Here is a 26,729-nt window from a genome sequence, read left to right on the forward strand (position 1 = left end):
AGAGATGGGCATGCAGGACAAGAACAATGACTGGAGGGGCCGGTGTCTACCGTGGGCAAGATGAGCAGAGAGCACCCTGCAGATCCCAGAGTGGACATGGGTGGAAGGGCCCCCAGAGGCCGGGAGGTGACAACCAAGGCTTTTCATGGCTCAGAACCAAGGGGCAGGGCTGGCCTGGGAAGGTAGAGGCACAGACACCAAAGCAACAGCTTCATGTTCGGGGCTCATGTAGTCAGCAGCAACCCCAGGGGCGCTCACCACCCCATAGTGAGGTCAGGGAAAAGGGGTGCTCCAAGGCCTGCTCTCTGGTGACCTCCCTCAATATGGGCTTCCTCAGCGCTTTGCAAAAACACTTTCAATCTAACACTCTGAAGCTGTATAGAGGAACAACGAAGCGGTTCATCGATATGAAATAAGTTCCAAGGTAACTGTTAAATTAAACTTAAAGGTTCAGCCCTGACTGGTGTGGATTGAGCACCGGCCTACAAACCAAAGGGTTGCCTGTTTGATTCCCAGTCAGGGCACATGCCTGGGCTGTAGGCCAGGTCCCCAGTAGGGGGCGTGCAAGAGGCAACCACACATAGATGTTTCTCTCCCTCTCTTTCTCCCTCACTTCCCCTCTCTCTAAAAATCAATGAAAATGTTAAAAAAAAAATTCAAAATACAGTATGTTATACAAGCTACTTTTTTGTGTAAAAAAAAAGGGTATGGAGGCGAATGTGTTAATAAATGTATTTGCTCCCATATGCAGAGGCTGTGTGGACATAGCTTTCCTCTGGGGAGGGGCACTGGGGCCAGGGGAGAGGGGACAGGACCCGGAACTTGCTGCGTATCCTTTTTATCTTTTAGGTGTTAGGCCATATGCATATGTTCCCTAATCAAAATAAGTAAAATGCAATGGCTTCAAATCTAGGGAATCCTTGGCACGCTGTCCTCAGTCCTCTCTGCAGGGGCAGTCCTGCGGGAGTGGGGCTGGCAGGGTGTGGGCCACGGGCAGCTGGGGGGGCCGCAGCACACCTGGATCTCCTCGATGGTGTGCACGATGAAGGTGTCCTGAAGGTCCTCCATGGCCCCCTCCATCCAGTTGTTGAAGGGTGCAGCCCTCTTGGCGTACTCCAGGTACAGCTGGTCAATTGTTTCCAGCAGTTTTTCTGTCCGCTGGGAATGCCGAATGGGGTGGGGAAGGGAAGATGTTAAGCAGAGTCATATCCAGAATCCCTCCCCACCCCCCAAGTGCCTCCTGACCAGGCCCAAGTGATCCAGGTCTGAAGTACCAGACTAACTCAGGCAGAAAGAACAGGCTGCCTCTGGGGCACTGGTTTGTATGTGGAGTATATAGGCCACCCCACTTTAGAATCACCTAGCCTGGTCCCCAGAGTCCAGTTTGTAGACTAGGAAAGTTCTCAAAAGGCTGGAGTTGGACTAAGTGCTCTACACCAGGGAGATATGGTTACGGCAAGAAAAAAACACCTCCCCAGAGCAAAGCCCAAATCCAGCACCGATGTGAGCCGTCCACGCTCAGACCATGACTGGGGGGGCTCTGGGGGCCCAGTGGAGCCTTTTAGCCCAAAGCAAAGGGAGTCACAAAGCAGGAAGGGGCATGCAGAGTGGCGGGAGGCAGGCCTCCATCTCCCTTGGGACCCTCACCTCCAGGGCTTCCCTCCGCTTCTGGGTCAGGGCCCCTAGATTGTCCCACTGGTCACAGATCTTTTGGCACCGGGCGTTGACACTGGGTGAGTCGTAATAGTCCAGCTCACTGGGAGGGAAGAGATGGAAGCGTCAGGAGACCCAGGCTACCTCTGGGCTGGCTCTCCTCTTCCTGAGGCTGGAGGAGCTGCTGGTGTTGGGAAGCCAGGTGTACTCGCTTCATCACGACCTTCCAGAAGCCCTCCCAGCCTTCCAACTCCTTGGCTTTCAGGAGACCACTGAGAGAAAATCAAAGGCCAGTCCTCCTCCCTGAGGCCCCCCACCCCAACCTCAGCTGGAGGCAGTGCCAGTCTTGAGCTGATGCACAGCAGCAAGGAAACACTGACACAGTGGGAACTCAGAGCCAAGACTTGGTCACCTTCTGGTCACACGCCAGTTACAGGTAAGGACCAAAGGCCTTTGGCAGGAAGGGTCACGGGCTCATTCCCTGCTTGCGGAGATGTTCTTAGTCTTCCATACTGGCGACCTCCCTGACCCGGCACCAGGCTGTTCCCACCCCTCCCTCATTAGGGCCACTCGGCCCATCTCCAGGCCACATGGCCCATCTCCAGGCCACGCTTACTTGAGCTCCTGTGCAATGGCGGCGATCTGCTCCACGCGGTCCTGGTGGGCAGCCAGGTCGCTCTCAAAGGCTTCATGCTTCTTGAGCAGGGCCTTGATCTCCGAGAGGGTGGCCGTCTCATAATCCTTCTGCCGCAGCATGGCCTCTTTGCCTGAGTTCAGAAAGATGACACAAGGCTGAGCTGAAGCTGGGGCATGGGGGAGGGTGGACACCTTCTTGACCTGACCACCCACCCCTCAGGGCCCCAGGAGCTCCAGTTCCAGGGGCAGGCCCCAAGGAGATGCCCTCTGTACACTGATCGATCATCTGCAGTGCGAGACGCCAGGACGTCCACTAGGGGGCCAGGCCAGGGCAGTTAGTGTTCTCCATGGAGTATACATGGCGGAGCGGCATCTGAGTGGTTATGGACAAAGGCTCTGCAGGACTACGGGGACCGTATGGGGCATAACGTTAACTCTACAAACAGCAGGAAGCAATCTGTGCCCGGTAATGTGACCAGGAAAAAATAAGCCAAGCAGTCAGGAGTATCGCATTTTACAGTCACTCCAGTTACTGTTACCAGCCCCCAGCAGCCCCGCAGGGACCCCACCCCCCTCAATCACTCAGTGTGGTCAGCATGTCCAGGGCCCTCTACATTCGTTCAAGGCCTGAGCCTTCTCCGACCACCAAACGCACTGTCCTCTCTCTTTGGGGGCGGGCAGCTTGTATTTCTTCGATTTCTGTTTCCCAGGAGGAAAACAGGATGAGATATGACCTCCCAGGACTCCTGTTAGAGGAGGTTCCCAGCTGCCGTGTGAAGGGACTAGACCAGGGCAGGGACTGACCGGCCTCACTGCCCACCCCGTGTTTGAGCCCATGATGGTTGCCTGGCCCCTCTCAGTAAACGAAGGCTGGCCTACGAGGCCGAGGGCCAATGTGGCATTTCTTCCCTTCTGTCTACTCTTTTCTTTGAGTCAGAATAATAATACAATACAAAAAATCTACCGATGAGCCTACGTATCTACTCCTTTCCTTCTTTCCTTGCACGGGTGTTGTAAAACCACAGGGTATATGTAAGGTTTGCTTCCTGCTTTGGAAATAGCAGCACGTCATCCGAGTGTCTGCCTTGGCTGCAGTCCTCGCAGGGGCCACCGCCAGTGCTGCGTAGCCTTCTGTCGAGTGGCTGAATCACCGACTGTGGGCGGTCAGGCCCCTCAGCTCACTCCACTGTGGGTGGTCTCACCCCTCACATCTCCAGACATGAGATCTCCCCCATGTTTAGGATTAATTCTTTAGACGGTCTCAAGACACGGAGTTCCCGGGTTGGTGGGCAATACATCATTAGGTATGAATCCACGTGGCCAGACTGCTTTTGGCAGGTTGTACCGGCACGCCAGCATTGGTGGCTGGCACACTCACAGGGCAATCCCTGCTCTGTACCTTGTCTGAGCTGTCCCTTGGCCCCGGAGAGGACAAGATACAAGTATGTGGGTGAATCAGTACAACCTCCACCACCCCGCTCCTACTCTGCACCATCCACGCTGGGATATGTAACACCATACACACAGTGTACAGAGCCTAGCGTATGTACTGACTACAAGGAGCTAAACCCACCCCCCTTGGCTGAGTCCAGCACACTCCTATCCCCTACCAAGCCAAGCCACTACCAAGTGGCCACGGGGCGTGGCTGTCCCTTCTCGTCTCTAGCCTAAGGTGTGAGAGGCATAACAGTGGCGCAGGGAAGTCTCAGAGCAGTGAGCGCCGCTGGCCAGTGGGGTCTCCCCCGGGGCTCCAGCTGACACAGTCGCAGGGCCCTACGATTAGAGCAGCCCTGTTCCTCTCTCCACCCCCAGCCCAGGTTCCGAGGAAAAGACTGTTCCAGTATGACTTGCTCTCTTTGGAGTTACCTTTAGCTGACAATAAGCAGACACCGGACATACCCACGAGTGCCCCCAGGTTGGAGTAATGGAGACGCACACACGCCAAGGCAAAGGCCCTGCTTCTCTGTAACTGGAGGCCAGAGCAGGAAGAGGGAGGGCAGTGGAGGAAAAATACCCGGGAACTTGCCTCAGTGTTTCACGTGTACCAATTCATTTAATTCTCCGAAACCTACCAGACTGTTCCCATTATTATCCCCACTTCACGGATGAGAACACTGAGGCAACCAAAAGGCTAACTGAACTTGCCTATATCAAAGAATGAGTAAGAGAAAACAAAACTGACAAAAAGCAAGAGAAGAGAGTTGTGGCTGATGGGTGGGTTGGGGGAGCGTGAAAGTCAGAAGCCTCAGGAAGCCAGGAGGCCCGGCGGGCCTTACCATCCGTCCAGGCCTCGTGAATGGAAGCCTTCTGCCGGAACTTCTCTGCCAGGTGGTCAAGCCGCTCCAGCCTCCGGATCTCGTTCAGCAGCCACTCCTCATAGCCCTTCTCCGCCTGCTCTAGGCAGCCCCAGGCATTGTTGATATCCTGCAGGGACGGAAAGCACACGGTCAGTCCCACCTGGTCGCCGAGCCCCCCATAGCTGCTCCACACTTTGCAGGGGGAGCCTCTTCCCCATATCCGGTCATACCCACCGAACTCCACTGGTATTTCCCTGTGTGCCTGGGTACCAAGCAGGGAGTGGGGACCCGAGTCCACATGAGCGACCCAGCTATGGGGCTTTGGGTGTGCAGCTCTGTGGGGAAAGAGCCCAAGACCCTCTGTGGCCCCAGGACTGACTTCCACCAAGATTCTGACCAATCACAGAGCTTGAACAGCCAGCCAGGGAAACAGGGCAAGGAACTGAACCAGGCAAGCAGGCATAGGAGCCTCCCGTGCTCCCCACATTTCTTGATTGCTGGGCAGTAGCCTGGAGTCTGCGGATACCCTAACCTGGGTGAGGCGGCCACAGAGCAGAGGACAGTGACATGCTGAACACAAACCCGTAGCTCTTTAGACAGGGAGCCACTGACAGGGCCACCCACTAGTCACCATGAGGACACCAGGCTAGGTAGCAATGGGCTGAATCTGGCCTGCGTGCCCCTTGAGCCCCCAACTCGGTCCCCACCATGTGCCTGGGGGCCAGGCTGCATCTGCCCAAGGAGGGGTGGTGGTGGCACTTTTCCTAAATTGCACAGAGCACCCTCTGGTTGGCAGTGGCTCTGGTCACCTAAAAGCTGCTGATTCAGCCTGGAACCCATAAAAGGACTGCAATTTTCCCAACCGTACACACAATGCCAGCAGCCTTTTCCCCTCTCCTCCAGGCTTCCTGGGGTCCTGCCTCCTTCTAATGCCGTTGGCAGGTTTTGCCCAGGAGTCCCCCTGCCCCACTTCCTGCCTTACATGTCCAGGTCTTCTCATTACTGTCCATTTTAAAGGGCGAACGCTCTAACCTGGTGAGTTTTTAACATTTCTTTTATACTTGTCTGTGGCTTATAAAATTTCTCCCTCAGTCCTGGGAAGAGGGGAAGGAGGGAGAAACAACATATAAAGTGACACGTACGTCACGAGGACGTGGAAACTGGTCACAATGTTAGCTTTTTTAAAAAGCAGTTTATTAAATAAAACATGTTTTAGGATTGCCTTAAAAATTGTATTTATTTAGAAAACTAAAAGAATCTCTCCCGCTCCAATTTTTTCAAGTTAGTAACAAATAATTTCTAGTTTCTGTATTTTGATCTTTGAAATATCTTACCACAAAAATCTGTTACTTGTTTAAGGTAATACACATGTTTTTAAGTGCTTCAGCAAGATTCCACGGAAGTAAAAATTACCTTTACCACTACCGAATTACGCCCCGTTTTGGTTCAGTATGTCAAGCGGCATTCTGTTTGCAAAGTTGAGTTTTGTGGGAGGGGGAAACCGGCAGTCCTGAGGAGTCTGGGGGTGGACATTCAGGGGCCTGGAAGGGCAAGAGTGGCCTGGAGCGGTCAGGAGCGAGGGGGCTCTCTCCCTGGGGAGAGAAGCTGCCCCACATCGCTGAGTGCGGGCTGGAGCCTGGGGGCCACCTGGAGGGAGAAATGACTCTGCAGCAGTGTATGCAGGTCGGGCCCGCTGCGGCGCCACATGGGAGCAGCTCAGGGATGGAGGCCAACCCGGCTGGGGACCTGGGCCAGCCACGGGGCTCACCGAGACCATCCTGCCCTCGGAGGGCATGAAGGCGGGCCGGTTGCTGAGGCGCAGCTTGGTCTGCAGCGTGTTGAAGTTGATCTCCAGCTGGCACTTCTCCTGCACCTTGGGCGGCTTGTGCAGGCGCCGGTAGTCGCGGAAGTCCTCCAGCTTCTGCTGCATGGCGTGCATGGTGTTCTCGGGCGCCCGGTTCTCCAGCCACGGGATGGTTCGGCGGATCCACTCCAGCAGCTGCAGGGGGAGGGAGTCGGGGCGTGAAGCGGCTGGGAGGCAGGGGCCAGGCCAGCTTCCCTCTCCTCTGGAGTCCCTTCCCACACAGGAGGCGCTGGCAAGAGTCTTTCCTGAGAGCACACTTCCCCAGCTACCCCCTAGGCCATTCCCAGGCCGCGAGGCCAGGCCCCAGGTTCCCTCTGAGAACCTGGGCTTCACGAAACCCGGTCACTAAGCTATGTTAACTGACAGCCAGCATCACAGCCTCCCTGCTCGGCCATGGGAACAACCATAGATCTGGTGGGAAGATGGCTCGACTAGGAGCAAGAGACCTGAGCTCTAGTTCAAGGTCTACTTCCTGGCTGGGCTTCAGCTTCCTCATCTATACCACGGAGAGGGTTAACAGTTGCTCCCTGAGGGCCTTCCACATGACCTTCTAGGATTCTAGAATGTGGTCCCTGACGTAAAAGTGGCTGGGTTCTGGGGCACCCGCAGGAAAGAGCCTGGACTCTTTTCCTTTGAGTAGCTGATGAAGGAGGAGTAGAAGTGATGATAGGTAATATATCAATCACCTGCAAGCCACCAGGCACGTCTCCCCAACGAAATCATCTGAACAATCATGGGAATCACATGGGGTTAAGCGCTGTGACTCCCCACTCTCCCCCACAAAGTACAGAGGAGGTAACCAAGGCCCTGAGAGGTCACATGACTTGCCAAGGTGCCCCAGCTGGAGTGGCGGAGTAGTGATCACACCCAGGCACTCGGGCCCCAGAACTTGGGGTCCTACTCTGCTGGATGGCTGACCCACCGAGAGGCGGGGGCAGAGCTGTTCAGAAAGCTGCGTTCTTTTAAGGAAGAAACAGGTGGAACCTTTAAAACCCAAACGTAGTCAATGGCAGGACAGCAAACCCAGCCCTGTCCCATCCTGTCCCTGTGGGTGAGAGGGTGCCCAGCCACGAAGCACACCTGAGCCGGCACTTATCTGTGCCCAGTTCACACCCTCTTGGAACCAGACATACTGCTTTGCTAGTTTAAGCGAAACTCCCAGACCAGTCCACTAGGCTGGAAAGGCCTCGGAGACCCCTTGGCTCTCTTGACAAGTGAAAAAAAAACCAAGGCCCAGAGAGGCAAAGGCTCAGGCCCACTGCTGACAACAGAAAAAGCCAGGAACTCACTCCCTGAAGCCCAGAGACTGGCCCCTGACCCACCCTCTGCTTTCTGGGAGGGTTGGAGTAGAGCCGACACTCCCCTGGGTCAGGAACTGCACCGGGCCTGGGACTGTGTTCTAGGGACGGATTTGAAGGCACAGGTTCAGGGGCTCCCTTTCCTCCTGGGGTGGGGTCACAGGTCCCTGCTGGGGCTAGGGGACCCCGGGGGCACCTACATCACTGGCCAGCTTCTCGTAGTCTTCCATGAGCTGTTCATTCTCCTGGTTGACGGCCAGCACCTTGCAGATACGGTTGGCTGCTGTCTCCGCCTGGCAACAAGAGAAGGGGTCACGGTCAGCCACCTGCAGCAGGAGCACCTGGTACAAACGTACACCGACAAAGCCTCCTTCTACCCCTGCAGCTCACAAGACTTTGAATTTACTCCCTCGTCCCTCCTCTTTGACAGCCCGGGCGTAGTCCCATGGATCAGGGATGCTGGAGGAAATGTCTTCGTGGGTGAAGTATGTAGGCCCCTAGAGAAGGGCCTGAGTTTGAGACCCAACATACATGTTGGAAAAACACTGATCCAGTGACTGATAGAATCAAAATGCTCAGATCAGGCGATGAGGTAGTTTCACGCCCAACCTGTAGTTCCAAGTGGAGGCCCTGGATCCCAAGGCTCAGGATCTGAGCCTGGATTTGCGAGGACCTTGGAGATGCAGAAATTCAAATCAGGGCGTCCTGGAATAAGTGCTGACTGGAAGCAGTGGGGCCTCTCAGGATCCCTGCAGACGCTCTCAAGGCTCCTAGCCCCAAGCTCAAAACACTGTAGAGAAAACGGAGGCACCCACTACTGCGCAAAGAAAGGGCAAAGAAAGGGCAAGACTCACGGAGGAACCCAGCATGAGCAAGATGCCCAGAAAGCAGGCACGGGAACCTCTGGGAAAGCTACACACATACCGTGCCCTGGGAGGTGGGGCTCGGCAGCCAGGGGAAGGAAAGGGGACTGAAGGGCCACCACATACAGGGGTCCACGGCGCACCTGTCACCAGCAGGGGGCAGGGGCTCCTAATCCACTTCACTCAGCAGACTTTTAAATTCAGCTGTGCTCTCCCACACACCCTAAGCCAACTCCAGGGGAGGGGAGCTCAAAGCCTTTTGGGGCCTCTGGGGTAGAAAGGAAGACAGCATAGGGGTGAGAGCAGAGAACACCTGTGAGAAGACAGAAGCACCTTATGGCCCCAGAGAAGTGGGACCCTGCTGATGACAAAGGATGACAAAAGCTTAAGGGGTAGAAAGATGGGCCCTCACAACCGGATGATGAACAAGACAAAACGGGTTCCCACCGCAGCGAGACAGACGGAGGCCAGACATAAGGAAGGACTTCTGAGACTTTTAATTGGGAAGAAATGACTAAGAAAACGTAAACATTGTTTCCTTGCAGAACTTTTGAAACAGGACACACACCAACCAAATCATGTGATTCCTGGGGGACTGGCTGGGATGCATGTGTGAGGGGCGGAATGAGATCGTCACAAATGACCTTTCAAGCTCAAAGCTGAGAGACTGCACCCTGCAGGGCGAGGTGTCAGAACAGGTGGGCCTCCAGCAGGAGAACTGTGGGACCGGTCCGAGGGGGAGCAAAGGGTCCTCTGGTCTCAGGAAAGAGGGAAGGAGTCACATCCTCAGGCCCTCATCGCCCACCCCCAACTCAACTCTGTGCCAGAGATGGCATGGCCACTTGGTGCACAGAACTCCCAGATGACTGTCCTTCCTTTGGAGGAAGAACAAGTAACTAAGGGGAACCCCCAGAGGTGGCAAGGAAGGAAATTCCGTCCAGGAGTGTGTCCCAGAAGACGTGGGGCAAATAGCAGGGTCACGGAAACCAGGCAGACGTGTCCCATGAGGCTGGCTGGGGGCAGCAGTCAGCCTGAAGTCACTTGGGCCACTTCCCTTGAAGGCCAGGGCAGAGGACCCGAGGTAGGACAACACTCTCCTCTGCAGACATCTATGTCAGAATGTGGGGTAGCCGCAAAGACCCCTGCCTGATGTGCTTACCCCAAGAGGGTAAGAATAAGGGGGCAAGGTGGCCCCTCATCACAGGCAAACAGCAACAGCCTCTGTGATGTTTCAAGGATGAGACCCAGACCAGCACTAACGTGCTCTCCTCTGGCAGGCAGTCCTCTGCCACACCCCTCCTTAACCTTGTTATCCTCCTGACTCCTGCTGAAACTCTGGGCTCCCGGGTCATCGACTTCGATTAGTGTGTCCGTTTATCAAATTGGAGGGATGCCTGCACTTGGGGGAGTTCAGGAGACGTATCCTATGGGCTTCAGGAGCCTTGCCTGGCCCTCCAAGCCTGCCGGAGGTCCCACGGCCAAAGAGGCTCCTTTGGAACCAGGTCTGGGGGAGTTCCCATGTGGGCCTCCTGGGGACTCTTCACAAAGACCCAACCTCTGTCCCCAGTTGGCCCCTGCCCAGGCTGGCCTCACCAGGAGAGACACACGGAGAAAACCCATCATTGTAAGCAGGAAATCTGCTTTTGGAAAGAAAGCATGGCCATAATGGATCAAAAAAGGGCAAACAGAAAAGGCAACGGGCTGTCTGCAAACTCCATCAGGGGTGCCTCCCGCTGAGGGACAGCCAGCTCCCACTGCTATCGGAAAGCAGGCTGGAATCCGGATTTGACTTAAGAAAAAATGGCAGGTAGAATCTTCAGAACCTTGACCCTCCCTTGCTCTCATTGCTCAATTCCACCCTACCCCCCAGCAGGCAGGCACCCCTTGCAGAAGCCTGCCAGGCAAGGGGTTACACTGGCTCCCAATGGGTCCCTTTATAGAGAAGGGTTCGGTCCCCCTCCAACCGCAGCCTGGGAGGTCAGAGACCAGCCCAGGGCGCACAAACTTGGTAAGGCCTCCAGGACATAACCCTGGATGGAAAGGCAAGAGAGACTCCTGAGGATTGGGATCCAGGGCTACCCCGTCACCCCAGCTTCCTGGTGGTTTCACTTTTTTCTCCCATGGCCACAGGAACCCCAGGCCAGGAGAGAGGCGCTCAGTCCCACCACGTCCTAAAGAGTCAGCTTTGGTTCCAAAGCTCAGGGGAGGCTTGCTCCAGGGTGAAAAAGACCCTTTTCTGAGAGAAGCTCAGAAACTGAAGCCACTTCAGTTTTGGCTTCGGGCTATTTGCACAGGAGGAAAAGGAACCAAGAAGCAGAATCAGAACACCCAGCCCTTTCTGACAGGTGACAGAATTGTCAGGAAAAGGGAGACAAGCACAGGCTGTCTGTAAGAATAGCCCAACTGATTACTTCCAAGTGCCAAAGGAAAAGACTTGTAGAAATTTCTGTTTACTCTTCCATAGTTTATATTTTCACAGCCCAGTGTAAGCTGTGCTACCCACAACCTAACACAACCATATATTTGGCTTTATATTACAATCGTTTTTGTAAAAGCATGACTATTATTCCCAGAGTCCTCTGAGATCCCAAATGACGCCACACCTCGGCTACGCCAAGCCAAGCGCTCTCGAAGACCAGTGACTGTGCTCATCCGCATCACGTAGCCGCCACAGGTAGAGGCTGCAGAGGAACCCTCCTCAATCAGGGTGGTGTCAACCAATGCGGCCAAATGAACACCACCCACCCACACCCCACAGACTCACAGGAACGCCACAGAGACCTCATCTGTGATGTCTGTAGTCAACAGTTTCCCAAGTCTAACTAATTGCCTATTTTTCTCCTCCCAGGCAGCACTCACCCTGGCATCCCTGCCAGTGAGCCCCCTAGACCAAGGCGAGCTGACCCCACAGCTGCGCAGCCCTGACCCCCTGCCATCCCTGGCTTCCCCAGCACATCCTACTCCAGGCAGTAGGAGGAGACCCAGACCAGCACTCACTGCCTCTCCTCCCGCCGGCAATCCTGTCACACCTCGGAGCGTCTGCACACGCGGTGACCACCTTCCTCAACAGCACTGGCTGCCCTTCCCCACCCTCCTGAGCCTTTGACTTGTAGACCCCTGTTCAACCCCTAAGACCCTCAAGTCCAACTGTGTCCTGCCCAAGACAGTCTCACATCCTGCGGCCCTGAGCCCGCCCCACTCAGGTCTGCAGCAGAGCACAGCTCCAGTTAGACAGCAGCCACCCTCAGCATCTTTTTTTCCCCTTAAGACACTATTTGCTTATTTATTTATTTACTTTAGAAAGAGGGGAAGGGAGGGAAGAGAGAAACATCAATGTACGGTTGCCTCTCACACGCCCCCTACTGGGGACCTGGCCTGCGACTCAGGCGTGTGTCCTGACTGGGAATCGAACTGGCGACCCTTTGGTTCACAGGTTGGCACTGAATCCACTGAGACACACCAGCCAGGGCTCAACATCTTTTATGAAGGGTTTTCTTAAAGGGACCATGAATTCCTTGAGGACAGTTGAGGATTTCTTTCTTCCCCTTAGAAGATTCACAACAGTGACTAAAGCAACTGATAGGCAAAGGGAGGATGTCAACAGCACCATCTCCTCCTAAAACCATCCAGAAATACCTACGGCAGACCCACTTCACGCCTTAAAGTGTAGTTTCTCGGAAACAGTTCCCCCTAGATCATGACCGTGAACTTCAAAAGTTTCACAAACTGCACAAACACAATCTACTTGTGCTCTACAGGGGGAGAGGAGAGGAGAGCTGAGAAAGAATCCGAACCAAAACCACCGGGTCAAACGAACGCCAGGCCTCATCAGACTATGAAAACCAGCCTTGCACGTTTGCGTACCTCGCGCCTGGGTGGGCACACGGACTGCCACCTATGTCAGACTCTGCTGCCTTTCTAGCCCCACCATCCAAGGCTTGACCAGAGAAAGACAGTGGGGCGCTGGAGGGCACTGGGCATGGGTTTCGGAAGACTTCCCTCACCGGCTCCAGGCGGGGAGACGGTCAGGACTAGAAGAGTGTGAGAGTCTGAAAGAATCCCCCTTCTTCCATGAGAGTGGGGGAAGACACCCCTACCAATGGCCTGCTTAGCTCTAACAGTTGCCTGAATCCTTAGAAGTGGTTATGGGCAACTCTGGGTGAGGCCCCTGACCCAGGACACGGAGGAACACCCCCAACCCCACCCCCGCCACTCCCCTCCCCTCAACCGGTGACCCTGTCCTCAGAGGTGGACGAAAAGCGCGTGAAATGGCTGCAACAGGGATGAGTGACAGGGAAGAGGGCATGGGGGAGGTGGTATGAGATTCCGGAGGGAGAAAAGCAGGCTGCTACACACGCACACGCACACACACTCCCTTCCGAGCACTGTCATCAGCCAGGACACAGGGAAGCCTTCAGAGACAGGGAAGGCCAGTGTCAACAGGCATGAAGCCCAGGATGGAACCCGTGAAGGAGGAGAGGAGGAGGAAGGGGAACTGGAAAGAGGGGAAGCCAGAGCAGAGAGCTCAGCCCAGCCATGGACACGGGCAGCCAGGCCGTCCGTGGTTATCTGGGCTGGGAGCCGACCAAGGCAACAGATCGATGCCGCTCACATCCTGGCTGAGGACGGGGGGCGGGAGGGGGGAGGCAGGGTAAGAGGGGCTGGAAGAAATTGACGAGAGGGAGCAGCAGTAGCAGAGGTGGGACGAAGAGGAAGAGGAAGCAAAAAGCAGGCCAGAGAAGAGGCTGCAAGGGGCTAGAAGGAGTTGGGCATTTTGGGAGGGCCGGGACACCGTGAGACAGAGGGAGCCTCTGTCTCAGTCCGTGCCCAAGAGGCCTGGGAGGAAGGTGAGGAGGGCTTGGGTGCCCATCCAGGCCCGCAGTAGGGCAGCCACTAGCCCAGGTGGCTGGTGCCTTTGTGTAATTTTTTAAAGGCACCTCTTCCTGAGGGTGCTCCGCGGAAAAACGGTCACCTTGATTACGTAAGAAGACACTGATGCTGCCACACGCAGGACCTCAGTGATACGCAGTCACTCCTTCACTGTCTCCGCGCACACAGGGCGCCCTGGTGTAAGGTGCAGCCTGCTCCACTGCCCATGCAGGCCTAGGTGGGCAGGGCCAGGCAGGGCTCGGAGCCTCCGGCCCAGACCCCAGGGAGAAGGCAGGACAACTCCGCTCTGCCCTAGCTGCCGGATTTGAGGACGGCCTTGCCTCCGTGGGCCGGAGGGAGACAGAGGGGTGATGGGGGCCTGGGTATTGACAGGACTACTCAGGAACTCTTAACCAGGGAAGGAGCTGGAACCACAAGCTTCCTTTGGGTTTATGACATCCACTATGCCTGGGGGGCAGGGACAGGGAGGCAGGAGGCTGTGCAGAGGCTACAGTTCTCTGGCACCTTCAAGTGTCCTGTCCGAGATTCGGAGAACGCCCTGCCGCCAAAGGAGGTGGCTTCTCTAATTGCCTCTTTCACTCGAGGCCGGGTATCCAGGGAGGAGGAAGAGGTGGGCAGGGAGAGTGGGTGAGGCCGAGGGGAGCTCACCTTCTGCACACCGAGAAGGCGCGGCAGTGACATGAACATTAGGTCACATGGCCTTCCCATCCCGCCTTAGCGTGCCTACACATCTGCACAGAGAAGGAGAACAGGTTGAGAGGAGAAAGTGGGCAGCAGTAGCGCAGAATAAACAACCACAGCCACGGTGGACAGAAAGAACACCAGACGGACCGACAGAAACGAGGGAATGGGCAGAAAGAGGGAAAAATGAGCCGGTGGGAGGAAAAACGGGGTGGGATGGGAGAGAGCACAGGCCGAGACAAGGGAGGGAGAGCATGGGGGAGGATTGGGCAGAGGGCGGCAGTGGGGAGAGCGCCCCCAGCAGGCATGTCAAGATGGGTCACTCATGCCACGCTGAGGATAGGAAATTTGCCTGAGCACGGGACAGGGCCACAGCCAAAGCCATGAAGGCCAAGCCTGAGGTCCTGTGTCCATGACAACCTGGGTGTTGTGCTTCTAGGGTCCTGCCTGTGAGAGACACCCTGGGAGAGGGGCTCCTGCTGCCTGCGCTAACCTGGTACGGAGAACGTGCAAATCTCCAATGTCTGCAGGGTGGGCACTGCCCAGTAGTTGTGCTCCCCTCACCCAGTGCAGACCTGGCACAACTGGCCCTTAACCCCAGGCCTCCCCGAGCAAAACAGAGCTGGGACACTTAAAAGGGCTCACAGCTGCCCACCCCTCCCTCCCTCCAAGGGGTTGTGCTCATGTCCAGGAACACAGAGTGCAGAGTGACCCCGCATGGGGGTCCCAGGCAGGATATAGGAGAAAGCACCAAAGCTCAACGGGGATGCGCACAGACCTGCTCAGTCATGTCCCTGAGTGGGAGAAGCGGGGGCTTCCTGACACCTTTGCAAAATCGATCAGTGAAGACAGGAGACAGCGCCCCATGTCGGCCTCCCGGGGTCCTGCTGCTCTGATAAAGCCTGTAGCTCCACAGAGGTGGTCCCAGCGGGTGCTGCCACCGTGCCTCCCAGAGCCACCCCTGGCTGATCTCACCCATGCAGCCCTTCCTGCTTAAGATAGTTGTCTGGGTCCCAGAAGGTGAGCTCTTGCCTTGTTTTCTCGGAGAGAGCAGAGGAAGATGAGAGAAAGAGCGGAGGGGCAGGGTGGGAGAGGGCTGAGCAAGAACATGCCGCACGGGCACCAGGGGCTAACTCTACCGAAGAGACAGACCATCCAGACCCTGTCATCAGGGGGAGGTGGGGGGCAGGCAGGAGGGCATGGGTTCGGGTCCGGCATGAGGTGTGCGGGGCGAGGAAGGAGCAGGGGCCCCCGGTACCTTCTGGGCGCCAGAGAAGGCATGGTAGAAGCTGGACACGTAAGTCATGATGGCTTTCTCATCCGGTCGGGCGGTGCCAACAATGTCTGTCAAGAAAAACCTGGAGTTAAAGGCAGCTGGCGAACACACGAGACGCTCCAGAACCCCCCAGTCTTCGTGCCAAAACCGGGCCTGAACCGAACCAGCTTCTGCATTCCCTTCCACTTCGCAGGCACAGGAAAGGCAGAGGACCGAAACGGTGCCCCGAGGAAGCAGCCAGACAAACCCAGAACAAGAAACATCCCACGGGACAGCTGGCCCAGTTACTGCAACAAGCTCAACGTCGGAAATAAAAAGGGCGGGAGAAATACACTGATTAAACACCGCGTGCAGACCTTGGTTGCATAGTGGATGTATCAAGTCCTTATCAAGGACTCGCTGTCAATTTGTAAGGTGTGAACACTGCTTTATGGTTGCCTAAGAAAATATCCGTATTTTAAAGACAGATAGTCTGAAGTATGTAGCAGCGAAATGCTGTGCTGTCTGGAATTTGCTTTGAAACATTTCAACAAAGAAAAGGAAAAAATAAAGAGAAAACCTCAGTCATTGTTTTATCTGGATGACGGTTACAGGGAAGTTCATTATATTCCATTGTCTCTCTGCTCCTGTATCTATTTGAAAGCGCCCCCCACAGAGACAGAAACTGCCCCTAACGATCACATCTCCCATCTAGTCTCCGAAGGGGCCGTTCATCTTCCCAAAAAGTTATTTGCTTTTCTGTAAGTGCCCGGTCTTCCCCCACCATCCCTCATGAAGTTGCGTGTGTACACAGACCAGCCCCTGAGTTACTTCTCACGGCAGACTCCCATGCGGGTGAGATGCCCATGTTGGTAAACGTGTTCGCTTCTCTCTTATTCGTCCGACTTTGTCAGCCTAGCTGACGGGGCTCCCGCTGGGGAACTTAGAAGGGCATCAACAAAAGAACCCATGTCCCACGCCAGCACCTGCTACCCGATTCCAAGACAAAGGGGAGACCCATCTGTAGACGGTCAGGGAGGAAACCACTCCCCAAACACTTCTCAGCACCAGCTCTCACCTCTCCCTCCAAACTCCAGGGAACCACGGAACCCCTGGCAGGCAGGGGACCCCAACCTCCCAAACGAGGTCCCCCAGACCAGGCTTCTCCCTTCCCACCTCGGGCCGCTGGGTGGCCTGTGGGAGAAGAGCTGGAGCCCGGAAAGAAAGCCTTTACCTTCAGCATCCAGCATCTTGGGGATGTCCAGGTACTTCTCTGCCACATCGAAGGCCGTGTTCAGGTTTGTGAGAGGGTCGTCCTAGAGGGAGGCGGGGAGGGAGCAGTCAGAGAATGGGAGGTGTGATGAGACACCGACCACCCCCATCTGGGGGATCGCCAGTTCTCAGGGTGCAGAGGGACTGCTACAACCCTCCCACAGCAGCCAGCTCCGGGTGTGGACGGTTGGCCTCGCTGCCAGGGCTCAGTGGCTGAGGGTTAGAATGCCGCCTCTCCTCCTCAAGCCTCAGTTTCTCTGTCACAAAAATGGGGTGAACGGGACGAAGAATACTGGCCTGTAGCCCAAGAAAGAACGGCTAAGAAGTGAGTGTGAGAGCAGGGTGCCGGCCTAGGGACCACCCGTCTGGGCCTCTGGTCTCAGCTCTGCCACCAGGGGAGAGGCTGCTGAGTGTCCTGACCTCAGCTTCCCCACCTGTTACTGAAGCATTGGACCAGGGGCTCTCAGATCAAAATCCTGGGGCTCCCAGCCCCGAAATCCTGGGGCTCCCGCAAACAGCCGCAGCCTTCTGACTATGCTGATTTCTGCAACTTTCTCAAGGAAACCTATTTGGCGCTGGCGAGGATGTGGGGGGGTTGGAACCCTGTGCTCTGCTGGTGGGGCGGCAAACCGGTGCAGCCGCCATGGAAGACAGTATGGAGGTTCTTTAAAACGCTAAACACAGAACCACCACGGGACTCGGTCTCGCAAGATGAGAAGAGCTCTGGAGACGGACTGCGGTGACAGTCGCACACCAGTGTGGGTGTGCGCGACACTGCCGCACCATACACACGAGTGGTCTCAACAGTGAACTTCATGTTACACTTCACCACAATTTAAAAACAAAAGTTTAATGTGGGAAACAGCCCACAATGTAGTGCGGGGAGTTCCTTGTAGGCCTCCCACTCTATGCTTGGCTCCCCAGAATAATCTAAAGCAAGCTGGTTTTGTCATCCTTGGACGCAGTTTCCCCACATGCTCAGGTGGGAATCGCAGGACACAAAAAAATAAACACATTCATTTGGGATGCTTTCAGGAAGAAACTGCTCAAAATAGAGAAGGTGGAACCCTTCTGGGAAAGTCTCCCACAGCTTCCAGAGTGATAAAAAGTGCTGCCAAGAAGTGAAGGTCATTTCCGTCCAGGGCCTCAATACTCCTCAGACCAGGGGTGCCTGACTGACCCACCCAACCCCAAGGGCCTGCCAGGCCCCCACGCCCACCCACGGCTGGTGCAGGAAGGAAGAGCCTCCTGTCAGAGCTCCTCAGCTCCACCCCCCCACCCCCATCCCGTGTCCAAGCCCCAAGACCCTGGCACTCTGTGCTTTCTGGAAAGTACCCATGGTTCAGTGGGACCACATCTGTGCTAGGACTTGGGCTAGATTTTATTTTTTTAGTCCTCACCTGAGGATATGATTTTTTATTGATTTTAGAGAGAGAGAAAAGGGGAGAGAAAGAGAGAAACACTGATCGTTGCCCCCCATGTACACTCCAACAGGGGACGGAACCCACAGCCTAGGTGCATGCCCTGACTGGGAATCAAACCCACAACCTTTTGGTGCACAGGACGTTGCTCCAACCAACTGAGCCCCCTGGCCAGGACCGGGCTGGATTTTACTGATGCTACTGAATTAAACAGAGGAGGAGACAGACAAGTGAAACAAGGAGAAATGAACAGACACAGAGAGGGACAGAGGGTGGGGACAGAACTGGCCATGTATCAGACAAAGGCCACTGGACCCCTAACTCCCAAATGGTAGGGGCACCTGGAGCCTGTGGAGTGATGGGCAGAGGGACCACACAGCCCCAGTCAGCCCGGTCCCGCTGGATACGGGGGTGGGGAACAGCTGTGGATTAACTGGCTGCTGCCGCCCCAGCACAGCCACACAGGGACACACACCTGTCACCAAAGGGCAGCAGCTGAACAGTATGAACAGTTCGGAGATACACAATAATGCCTTTAAAAGAAAAATCGCCACCTCTAGGATTTCCGTCCTCTGCCCTGTTTGGTTTGGCCACGTAGCTTTCAGGTGGTTCAGGGAGTTTTTACATGGACTTTTTTTTTTTTTTTTTTTGCAAAGCTGCTGAGTCAGAGAGCTGGGATCCTCCTATCCCCCAAGAGAGTAGCTTGGAGTTGCCACCAGCTTGTCAGGCCCTATCACCCTAAAGGTGTCTGATCCCCAAGGGACCAGCCTAGGATGGGCTGCCCCCATCTGCCCACATCTGGGCACAGCCACACACAGGGTCAGGCAGCGGGCACCTCTGCCCCCAAGGGTGGGGGGCAGAGGCCCTAGCCTCAAGCTTAGGCCCAGCTTAGGATGCCCAGAGGGGATGGGAACCTGCTCCTTCCTCTCTCACAAACCCTTTCTGGCAGCTTACCCCCGCACACCCTGGAAACAGAGGGCCCAACACTGCCACGAGTGGCCAGAGAGGCTCCCACACCTGCAACGTCATAGCTGGCTTGGCCACCAAGAAGCACCAGAGGCCCCTCATGGGGGCACAGGTTAGGGGGGCTCTTCGCCAAACACCACGCTCTCCACATGTCAAGGTCAAGTGAAGAATACAAGAACAGTCATTCCTAGGAGCTGCCCTGCCAAGGGATTCGAGCACAGACCAGCAACAGTCCAACCCCAGCTACAGGTCAACCGTGGGCATGGGAGGCTTCAGGGGTGGCCTCTCCCGAGATTCCCGTGCCACATGCTGAAGCACAGGAGGGACCGAGAGGGGAGATGGGCCAAGTACAGTCGCCAAGGTCTGGGCCAGCATCCCTTAACCAGCCCCAGCCCTAAGAACCACCAGGAGGGTGTACACCTAGCTCCCACCTCCTAGTCTCCTGGCTACACACACACACACACACACTCACGACAATCCCCCAACAGCTTCATGACAAAATATAAATGAAATCAAGCAGCAGCAGAAGAAAATCCTGCAGCCGAACTTCAGCAAGGAGGGACACAACATCCGCCGTGGGAACCTGCCTAGGACTGCACAGCGAGTCCCAGACACGGCTGGGATAATTGCACCCACGGCTATGCAATATTTTAAATTGTGACAGCAATAGATCCACCTAATAAAACCCAGAAAACGGGAGCAGAAAAACTCCACTTACTTCTCCACCCTCACAGGACTGCTACAGTCGCTCGCACACTCCCTTGTGGGCTGCGAGCGTGGGCACGCACACGCATGCTGCCCACACGTGGCGCTGAGGTAGCCCTAACAGTGAAGGGGTTGTTCTCTTACTTCTAAACAGGCTGTCTTCTTGGCTACCCTAGGAGGCTGACACCCCTCGAGCTGGACCACGGGCTCTCAGAGCAGGGGCCCTGCCCCGCCCCTGCCCACTAGGGACGAACGGTGGGCAGTCAGGTGAGTGCACGTACCTTCCGCAGCTTCCCATAGTCAATCAGTTCAGGCCGGTGTCGGTGGATCAAGGCACAGAAGCCAAGGCCGTCCTTCCAGCTGCCCAGGGGAGAGAAGGGGGCACAAGCTGGTGAGTGCGGCTAAGCACTCACCACAAGGAAACTGCTCAGCAGGGCTCGGTCTCCCTTTTCCCAGAGGTGGATACACAACCCTTCAGAGCAGGAGCCAGGAGGAGACAGGATGGGCAAGAACTTTTCTATCTGCCACAATTCCAGGTACTTGGCTCAGGACTCTAAGGGGCTTGGCAAGTTGATACAGCTGCTACATCCCACGCTACCCTCCACCAAGACCAGGGCCCCGTCTGCTCTGTTCTGGAGCCCGAGGCTGGAACTTCCCGGACACCCTCCTTGGGAGCTCCCCAGGAGCCCGAGCACAACCAAGGTGTATGAGGCAGTGGCTGTGTCCGTCTGAGACACTGCTGGGAGGGACAGGGGGACACCGAAGGGTCACCAGCACCCCCTTCCCACAGCAAGTGAATTCTTCCCCAAGGGCCTCTGCTCTGTCCGAGAGCTGAGACGGGCCCAGCCAAGGGGCCTGCGGGGCCTTGCGGCTCCGTAAGAGCCCCTCAGCTCCCAGTCACTCACCTTATGTGGAAGTTCTGGATGTTGACGTTTTTGTAGGGGGCTGTCTTTCTCTGACACCACAAGAGCAGCCCTTCCTTCGCCGAAGTCTCTGCGGTGAGGGGAACGACAAGCAGAGAGGTCAGGGGGCAGCTTGGTGGAAGGAGGGCCATTGACTCGGGGGAGGCCCCCTTTGCCACACTGTTTCACACAGGGGGTTCACACAAAGACCCCTAAATTCCAACCCTGCTGCTACCAGGCCGTGAAGTCTATTTCCTTGACAAAGGCTGAGAATTCATCTGACAGAGAAGCAAGCCAGGAAGCTTTTCAGAGCCAGCCGCATCACGCATTGAAATGCTGAGATAACGCCTTTAAGGCCATCTCCCCGACACTCCCTTTAATTCAAGAAACGGTAACGATACAAAATAAGGTGGCCACCTGTGTCAGGTGGCCACCTTGGGAAGGTTTGGTTGGTCTGTGAAATCTAAAATCCAGGAATCTCTACACAGGGGCACCTGTGCCCTGCCTGAGGTGTACACACAGCCATGTGGGAAGGAAGCATGAGGACTCTAATGCAGATTTAGTGTTCGCCTTAAAAAAGGTTTCCTTACATTTGATGCATACATACATCACCAGCGCTGGTGTGTGTGAAGTGGACACATGCCTATCAGATAAGGCAGGTGGGTACTCCAGGGAACTGGGGGCCCCCAGGACAGGAGGGCTGCCAACCGCACTGCCCCCATGTGTTAGCATCTGTGAACTGCAGGCTAGAGTACCCAGTGATGGGGCTTCCCGAATGATCTCATTTACTTTCAATTCACAACGTGGTCTTTAAAATGACGTTAAACAATTCCGACAAAGATAATACAATCATTCAAGCACAAATAATTTTTAAAAATCAGCACAGCCACTGTTTCTACTCTTAGTTCAAGCTCTTTGTCAGCTATATTCCAAGACTAAAACAATAACTACTTAATCAGAGCTGACAAGAAGTCTGCCCAAAAGAAGCAAACGTACTAAGAAGGCTACTTGAAAAAGGGATCTACATCGACCATAACTAACAAGAACCCTGCCCTAAGTGACCGGCTGCTACGGGCATCTTTTTAACCACTTCCACCCTAAGCACCAAGTATTTATAAACCAAATCTAGATCTTCACCTCGTTGTAATCACTAAGTGTCAAGCCAAGAGTCCCATAACAAAGCAAGTTAGTCCACATTGTTCTCATGACAAAGTTACTTTGAGCAAAAATCTTTTCAAGATTTCTTTCAAGTTTCCATTAAAATGAATTAAAAAGCCCAAGACTCCATTAAAATGAGTTACAAGTATTATTATCTACATCTCATCTTTTTAAAAATTTGTTTTTGTGTTTGTGATATGTGTGGAAATACATACATATAAATTATGATGAAATAAACCCACATATCATCTGGGGTGTGGAATCAAGTTTAGAGAGATCACTCACTAACGGGTGGTGGCCCCTTGCAGATCTGCCAAGTGGCCACCAGAGGGTGCTGTGGGAGCAAAGGGGAAGACCTGGGATCAGCTCAGCATCCCAGGAAGCCCTCCTGGTGGCTATTCCCCTACCGTTTCAAGATTTAACAATCCGAGGAGCCAGGCGGGGTTTCCAACACACTTCCCCATAGCAACCTTGGGCTTTCTCAAAGTGGGGAGTTTCCCTGGGACCAAAACACCTGTGGGAACCAGCACCCCAAACAGTTCTCACTTCTCTACAGGGTACAAGGGAGGACAGGTGCCAGAAATGGGTCAGAAGCTCAGGATGTGTCCCTCAGTCAAGGTCAGAGGGCTCTCCGCTGAGCCCAGGGAGTAAAATGTGATGATGGAGGGACAGAGGGGAGGAGGGGCAGGCTTGGGGACGTCACTGAGCAGACAGAAGACCTACCTTCCACGGAGATGTCCTGGATGGCAAAGCGGAGGATGATGGTCCAGATCATCCCCAGGGTCATTTTCACATTCCCATCCACGATTTCTACAAAAACAGAAGCAGGATGCGTCTTAAAGGGGCAGAGGGAACATTCCCTGAGCCACGCGTCACCTGGGACGCCATGGAGGGAACCAAAGACCACACTGTTCCACTTCCAGAGGGAAGTCCATGTAACCCTTGAAGTTAGTGCAATTAAATTCCGCAGGTGACAAGATCTAGGGGTGTCCTGGAGGCACAAGGTGGTAGACAACCAGGGCTGTCCTGGGGGTACAAGTTGGGGGTGGTCAATTCCACTGGGTACATCAGGAAAAGGCGACAGAGGAGGAGGTGTCTTAACCCCTGGGCGGTGCTCACCAGCCGGACAAAGAGCGGGAGGGTTCCTAAGCCATTGCGGATGTGCTGGCAACTCTGAGCTAAGGACCTCTGGGCGCCCGTGCAGGCTACAGAACGCAGCCAACCATCCTGAAGGACCCACTAACTCCCATACCAACCTCATAATGCCATTAGCTGGGTAGCTTTTAATAAAAAAATCAAACAGCTTCAAGATCGTAACTATGAGACACCACACTAAATTCAGTCTAAGCAGCTGTACTTCTTCAAATTTTAAAATAAGTGCTATAAACCCAATGACGTAACTTTTTCCCTATCAGGCAATACAAACATAAAGGTAACCCTGTGTGGAAGAGCCCGAGGCATGGAGCCAGGTGTGGTCTTGGGGGCTGAGCAGCTGACAATCAAACGTAGACACCTTAGCCTCACCCGCTTCCAGGCCAGGAGACGCCACCCTGGCCCTGTTCTCTCAATTAAGAGTGAGGCACCCAAAGAATATGTTGGGGTTTTTTACCTGCAACACTGGTGTTTAGAGAGATGCGACAGAATCCTGAGAAGGGGCAACTTCTAGGGACTCCTGCTTCCCCAAGCCCACATCCACTAGAGTTTGCTTCCACAAGCCCCTTAAACCAGAGTGGATCCCATTAAGGAAATTACACTCTGAAGACCTCATTCCCTTCCTTAGAAGGGAGAGGAAAACTGCAGCTGCCGTGTGACCGACGAGGCACAGGGCATTCCCGCTGCTCCTTGCGGGGTGGGAGACTCTGCTGAGCCTGCACTGGGGTGCTGAGCAAAGGAGCAGCAAGTAAGGACTTTGGACAGGGGACAAGATGTAACTCTTCCTGCTCACAGGGGGACTCGAATGCTCCCGCCAGAACCCCAGACACTGGCTGGGCCTAGGCCTGGCAGGGGAGGGGGGCGGGAGCCCTGGGAAAGAGACACGGGGAGCTGTAGTGGCACACGACCACCTCCCTGAATAGGTACAACATCCAGCCTGCTCTTTGCAGAGTATGCGCGGTGGGGGGAGGCAGATACCAGTGGAGTCCATTAAGATTCAGTTCTTAACTGAGATTTTTTAGGTGCCCTTTCACTTGTGACTTCTAATGGTTTCACATCTGAAACATTTAAAGAGTTTATATAAATTGATAAGAAAAAAGCCTAAATTCACAACAAATAGGCAAAAGACATGAGTAGACACTTCATGAGACGTGAAATAGAAATAATCCACGCACAGGATGTTCAATGTCATTTATAATGAAGGAAAAAAGGCAAACACACATCTTGGTGATAACAAGGCTACTACACCGTGGCTAGAAGTAGACACTGGCTTTAAAAAAATATTAAAGGCTTTCTGGGAAATAATTTGGCAACAGCCCCACGCATCTGAAAGCTGTTTAACTTTTTGAGAGCCAGGTTCTACCCCTAGGAATCCATCCCTGGCCGAAGATGTGAAATGCAGAATGAGGCTGCTGTGTATGGTGCTGGCTGTGAGGTTGTCTGTTGCGGCCCCAAACCGGAAGTCGTGTGAAATGTACAAAGCACCAGGTGTCACTGAGTAAATCCCCAGACTCCGTCACCTCTCCGCTCAAAACCTCCAAGGCTTCCCCTCACTCAGAGTCAAGGTCAGTGGCTGGCTGGGCCCCTCAGCCTCTCTGCCCACCACTCTCTCCAGCCACAGCTCTCCCCTGCCTGGATACCCACGTGGCCGGTCCCTCAACTCCCTCCCATCTCCACTCACCCTTCACCATCTCACTGGGTCCCCCCTTGACCACCCACTTTGCTCCCCACTTAATTTTTCTCCATCTGATATAGGTACGTGTACATTTGCTCTCTCCCCTTCTAGAACATCAGCTCCAGGAAGGCAATGATTTTTTTTCTGTTCTGCATCCCTGCTTAGAGCCCAGTGCATTGCCCGGCACAGAGAAAGCCCCCATCAGCCTCTGCAGAATGAGCGAACAAATGGAGGGATGGACAAACACCGGAGGACACCAGTCCCACGCGGGTGAGTGAGCAGGGGTAACGCAGGCCGGTCAGCCCGGAGAGCGTAACAGGAAGGACCCAGGTCTGGGATAGCGCACAGCTGGGCCCAACACACAGCTGATTAACACAGCCATGAAAGTTACATCCATGAGTTCCCAATGACTAGGGAAAAATCTTTATACAGTAATATGGAAAGTAGAAAAAGCAGCCAGAAAGTTTTATGAACAGCATTCTGAATACAAGGGGAAATGTGTTTTCAAGTCTAGAAAAAACTCCAGTGTAATGATGCTGTCTCTTGGCCTTTCCAGGAGAGCAGGCTGCAGTGCTGCCCACCCCCCGCCCCCGGTGCCCCCATGAGCCCTGGGCTCGGTGCCCTCCCGGCACTAAATGAAGACAAGGCAGCTCCGTTCCTGGGTCTTGCCTACTTACTCCTCAGCTCCGTCCCCAGAAAACCCCCAGGGATTTTTGCTTCCTGAATGCACACTCATACCAAAGAAGCAGTTTCACTCCAGAAAACAGAGGAGCCCAGTACAAGCAAAGAGACGGGTGTGTTCAGTGACCACCCTGTGTACCCCCAGCTGCAGCACCCGCCCGACTCCTGTCCACCCTCAGCGTGCAACCCAGGCACCTCTTGAGTTTGCCGCAGGGACGCCTCATCTCACAGGAAGCTCTGCGTCAGGAGGCTGCCAGGAATGCTGGGCCCAAAAGGAGGGACGGAGGGTCGCAAGGCCACAAGTGGGCCCTGGGGGAAAAACCGCCGATGACAGATTAACCACGTCTGCCACAGGGGTGGGAAGGAGTGGCGGCGTGTTCCTGCTGTTCTCCTGGGCTACAGGAGCTACGAAGCTGCTCACACCCTGGGTTTACTTGAAACCTGCCTCTCCCTTCCCCGCACTCAGCCCCCTGGGGTCCAGGCATCCGTGCGGGATTCAGACAGCAGAATGAAGGACACTGAGGGAATCCCACAGGACAGACACTAGACGCTGGAGTCACCACCTCCGAGACGGCTGCTGCACCTACTGCGCCCACCGCCCTGGCACCCCAAGGACAGGCCTAAATCACACCCCCCGCCCCCGCAAGCTCTTGGCACCCAGCTCGATCACACTTCACTGCCCAAAGGGCTAAAAATCCTGCTTGCGTCCTCGCACCCCGTTACATCTCAACCACTCACCAGGGCAAGCCCCGGTCCCATGAGCCTAGACATTTTAGAATCGAGGGTCATACAGGAAACCTGAAGTGTCTACACTAACCCTTCCTGGGGCTGCCTCCTGTCTCTGCGTGAACATCTTCAGGGACAGGGAACCTGTGGCCTCCCCGGAGCCCGCAGTCCCTTCCCAAAGGTTCTGCATGATATCCCCAGTCCCTGCCCAGAGGTCTCCCTTCAGGGTCGATGAGGGAGTCTAGTCCTTGCATCAAGTGACAATCCTTCCAAGGCCTGGGGCCTCTGCCCGGCCAGGCCTGGGCCCCACAGCGCGAGGAGCTCCTCAGAGAGGACAACCAGCAAGGGCTGCCCCGCCCCAAGCCCCAGGAGAGTGCACCGCAGGGGGCCTGCTCCCCCCCTGTGTTTTCTAATATGCAGCAGGGAAGGCCATTTCATTAAAACACACAAAACCCATTTGCAGCTCATCTAGTTTCCCAGCTCAGCAGAGCGGCCATCCTGGCAGGATCCTGGTGCTCAGCTTGAATCAGAGAGATGATTTCAAAGCAGGAAGCCTCTGCCCAGGGTAGTGAGCCGATAAGGACTGTTTCGTTTTAAAGGAGCCTTTGAAATCTTTGGAGAACTGAGGCTTTTG

At 54.9% G+C, this 26,729-nt stretch overlaps 1 protein-coding gene across 5 annotated transcripts in view; it reads right to left on the reverse strand.

Moving 5' to 3' along the window:
- ACTN1 (actinin alpha 1) overlaps positions 1-26,729 on the reverse strand; it is an 86,461-nt gene that overhangs the window by 6,981 nt on the left and 52,751 nt on the right. For all 5 annotated transcript variants that reach the window (XM_071222016.1, XM_071222017.1, XM_053928027.2 and 2 more), the window contains exons 4-14: positions 22,585-22,671; positions 20,707-20,794; positions 20,083-20,161; positions 16,672-16,753; positions 15,441-15,526; positions 7,949-8,041; positions 6,355-6,585; positions 4,566-4,713; positions 2,270-2,420; positions 1,648-1,756; positions 1,018-1,158 (exon numbers count right to left, since the gene is read on the reverse strand). In XM_071222016.1, coding sequence (XP_071078117.1) covers positions 1,018-1,158; positions 1,648-1,756; positions 2,270-2,420; positions 4,566-4,713; positions 6,355-6,585; positions 7,949-8,041; positions 15,441-15,526; positions 16,672-16,753; positions 20,083-20,161; positions 20,707-20,794; positions 22,585-22,671 — 1,295 coding nt within the window. The remainder of the gene's footprint in view (positions 1-1,017; positions 1,159-1,647; positions 1,757-2,269; positions 2,421-4,565; positions 4,714-6,354; positions 6,586-7,948; positions 8,042-15,440; positions 15,527-16,671; positions 16,754-20,082; positions 20,162-20,706; positions 20,795-22,584; positions 22,672-26,729) is intronic.

This window comes from Desmodus rotundus, chromosome 7 (assembly GCF_022682495.2).
Source record: "Desmodus rotundus isolate HL8 chromosome 7, HLdesRot8A.1, whole genome shotgun sequence".
NCBI lineage: Eukaryota > Metazoa > Chordata > Mammalia > Chiroptera > Phyllostomidae > Desmodus > Desmodus rotundus.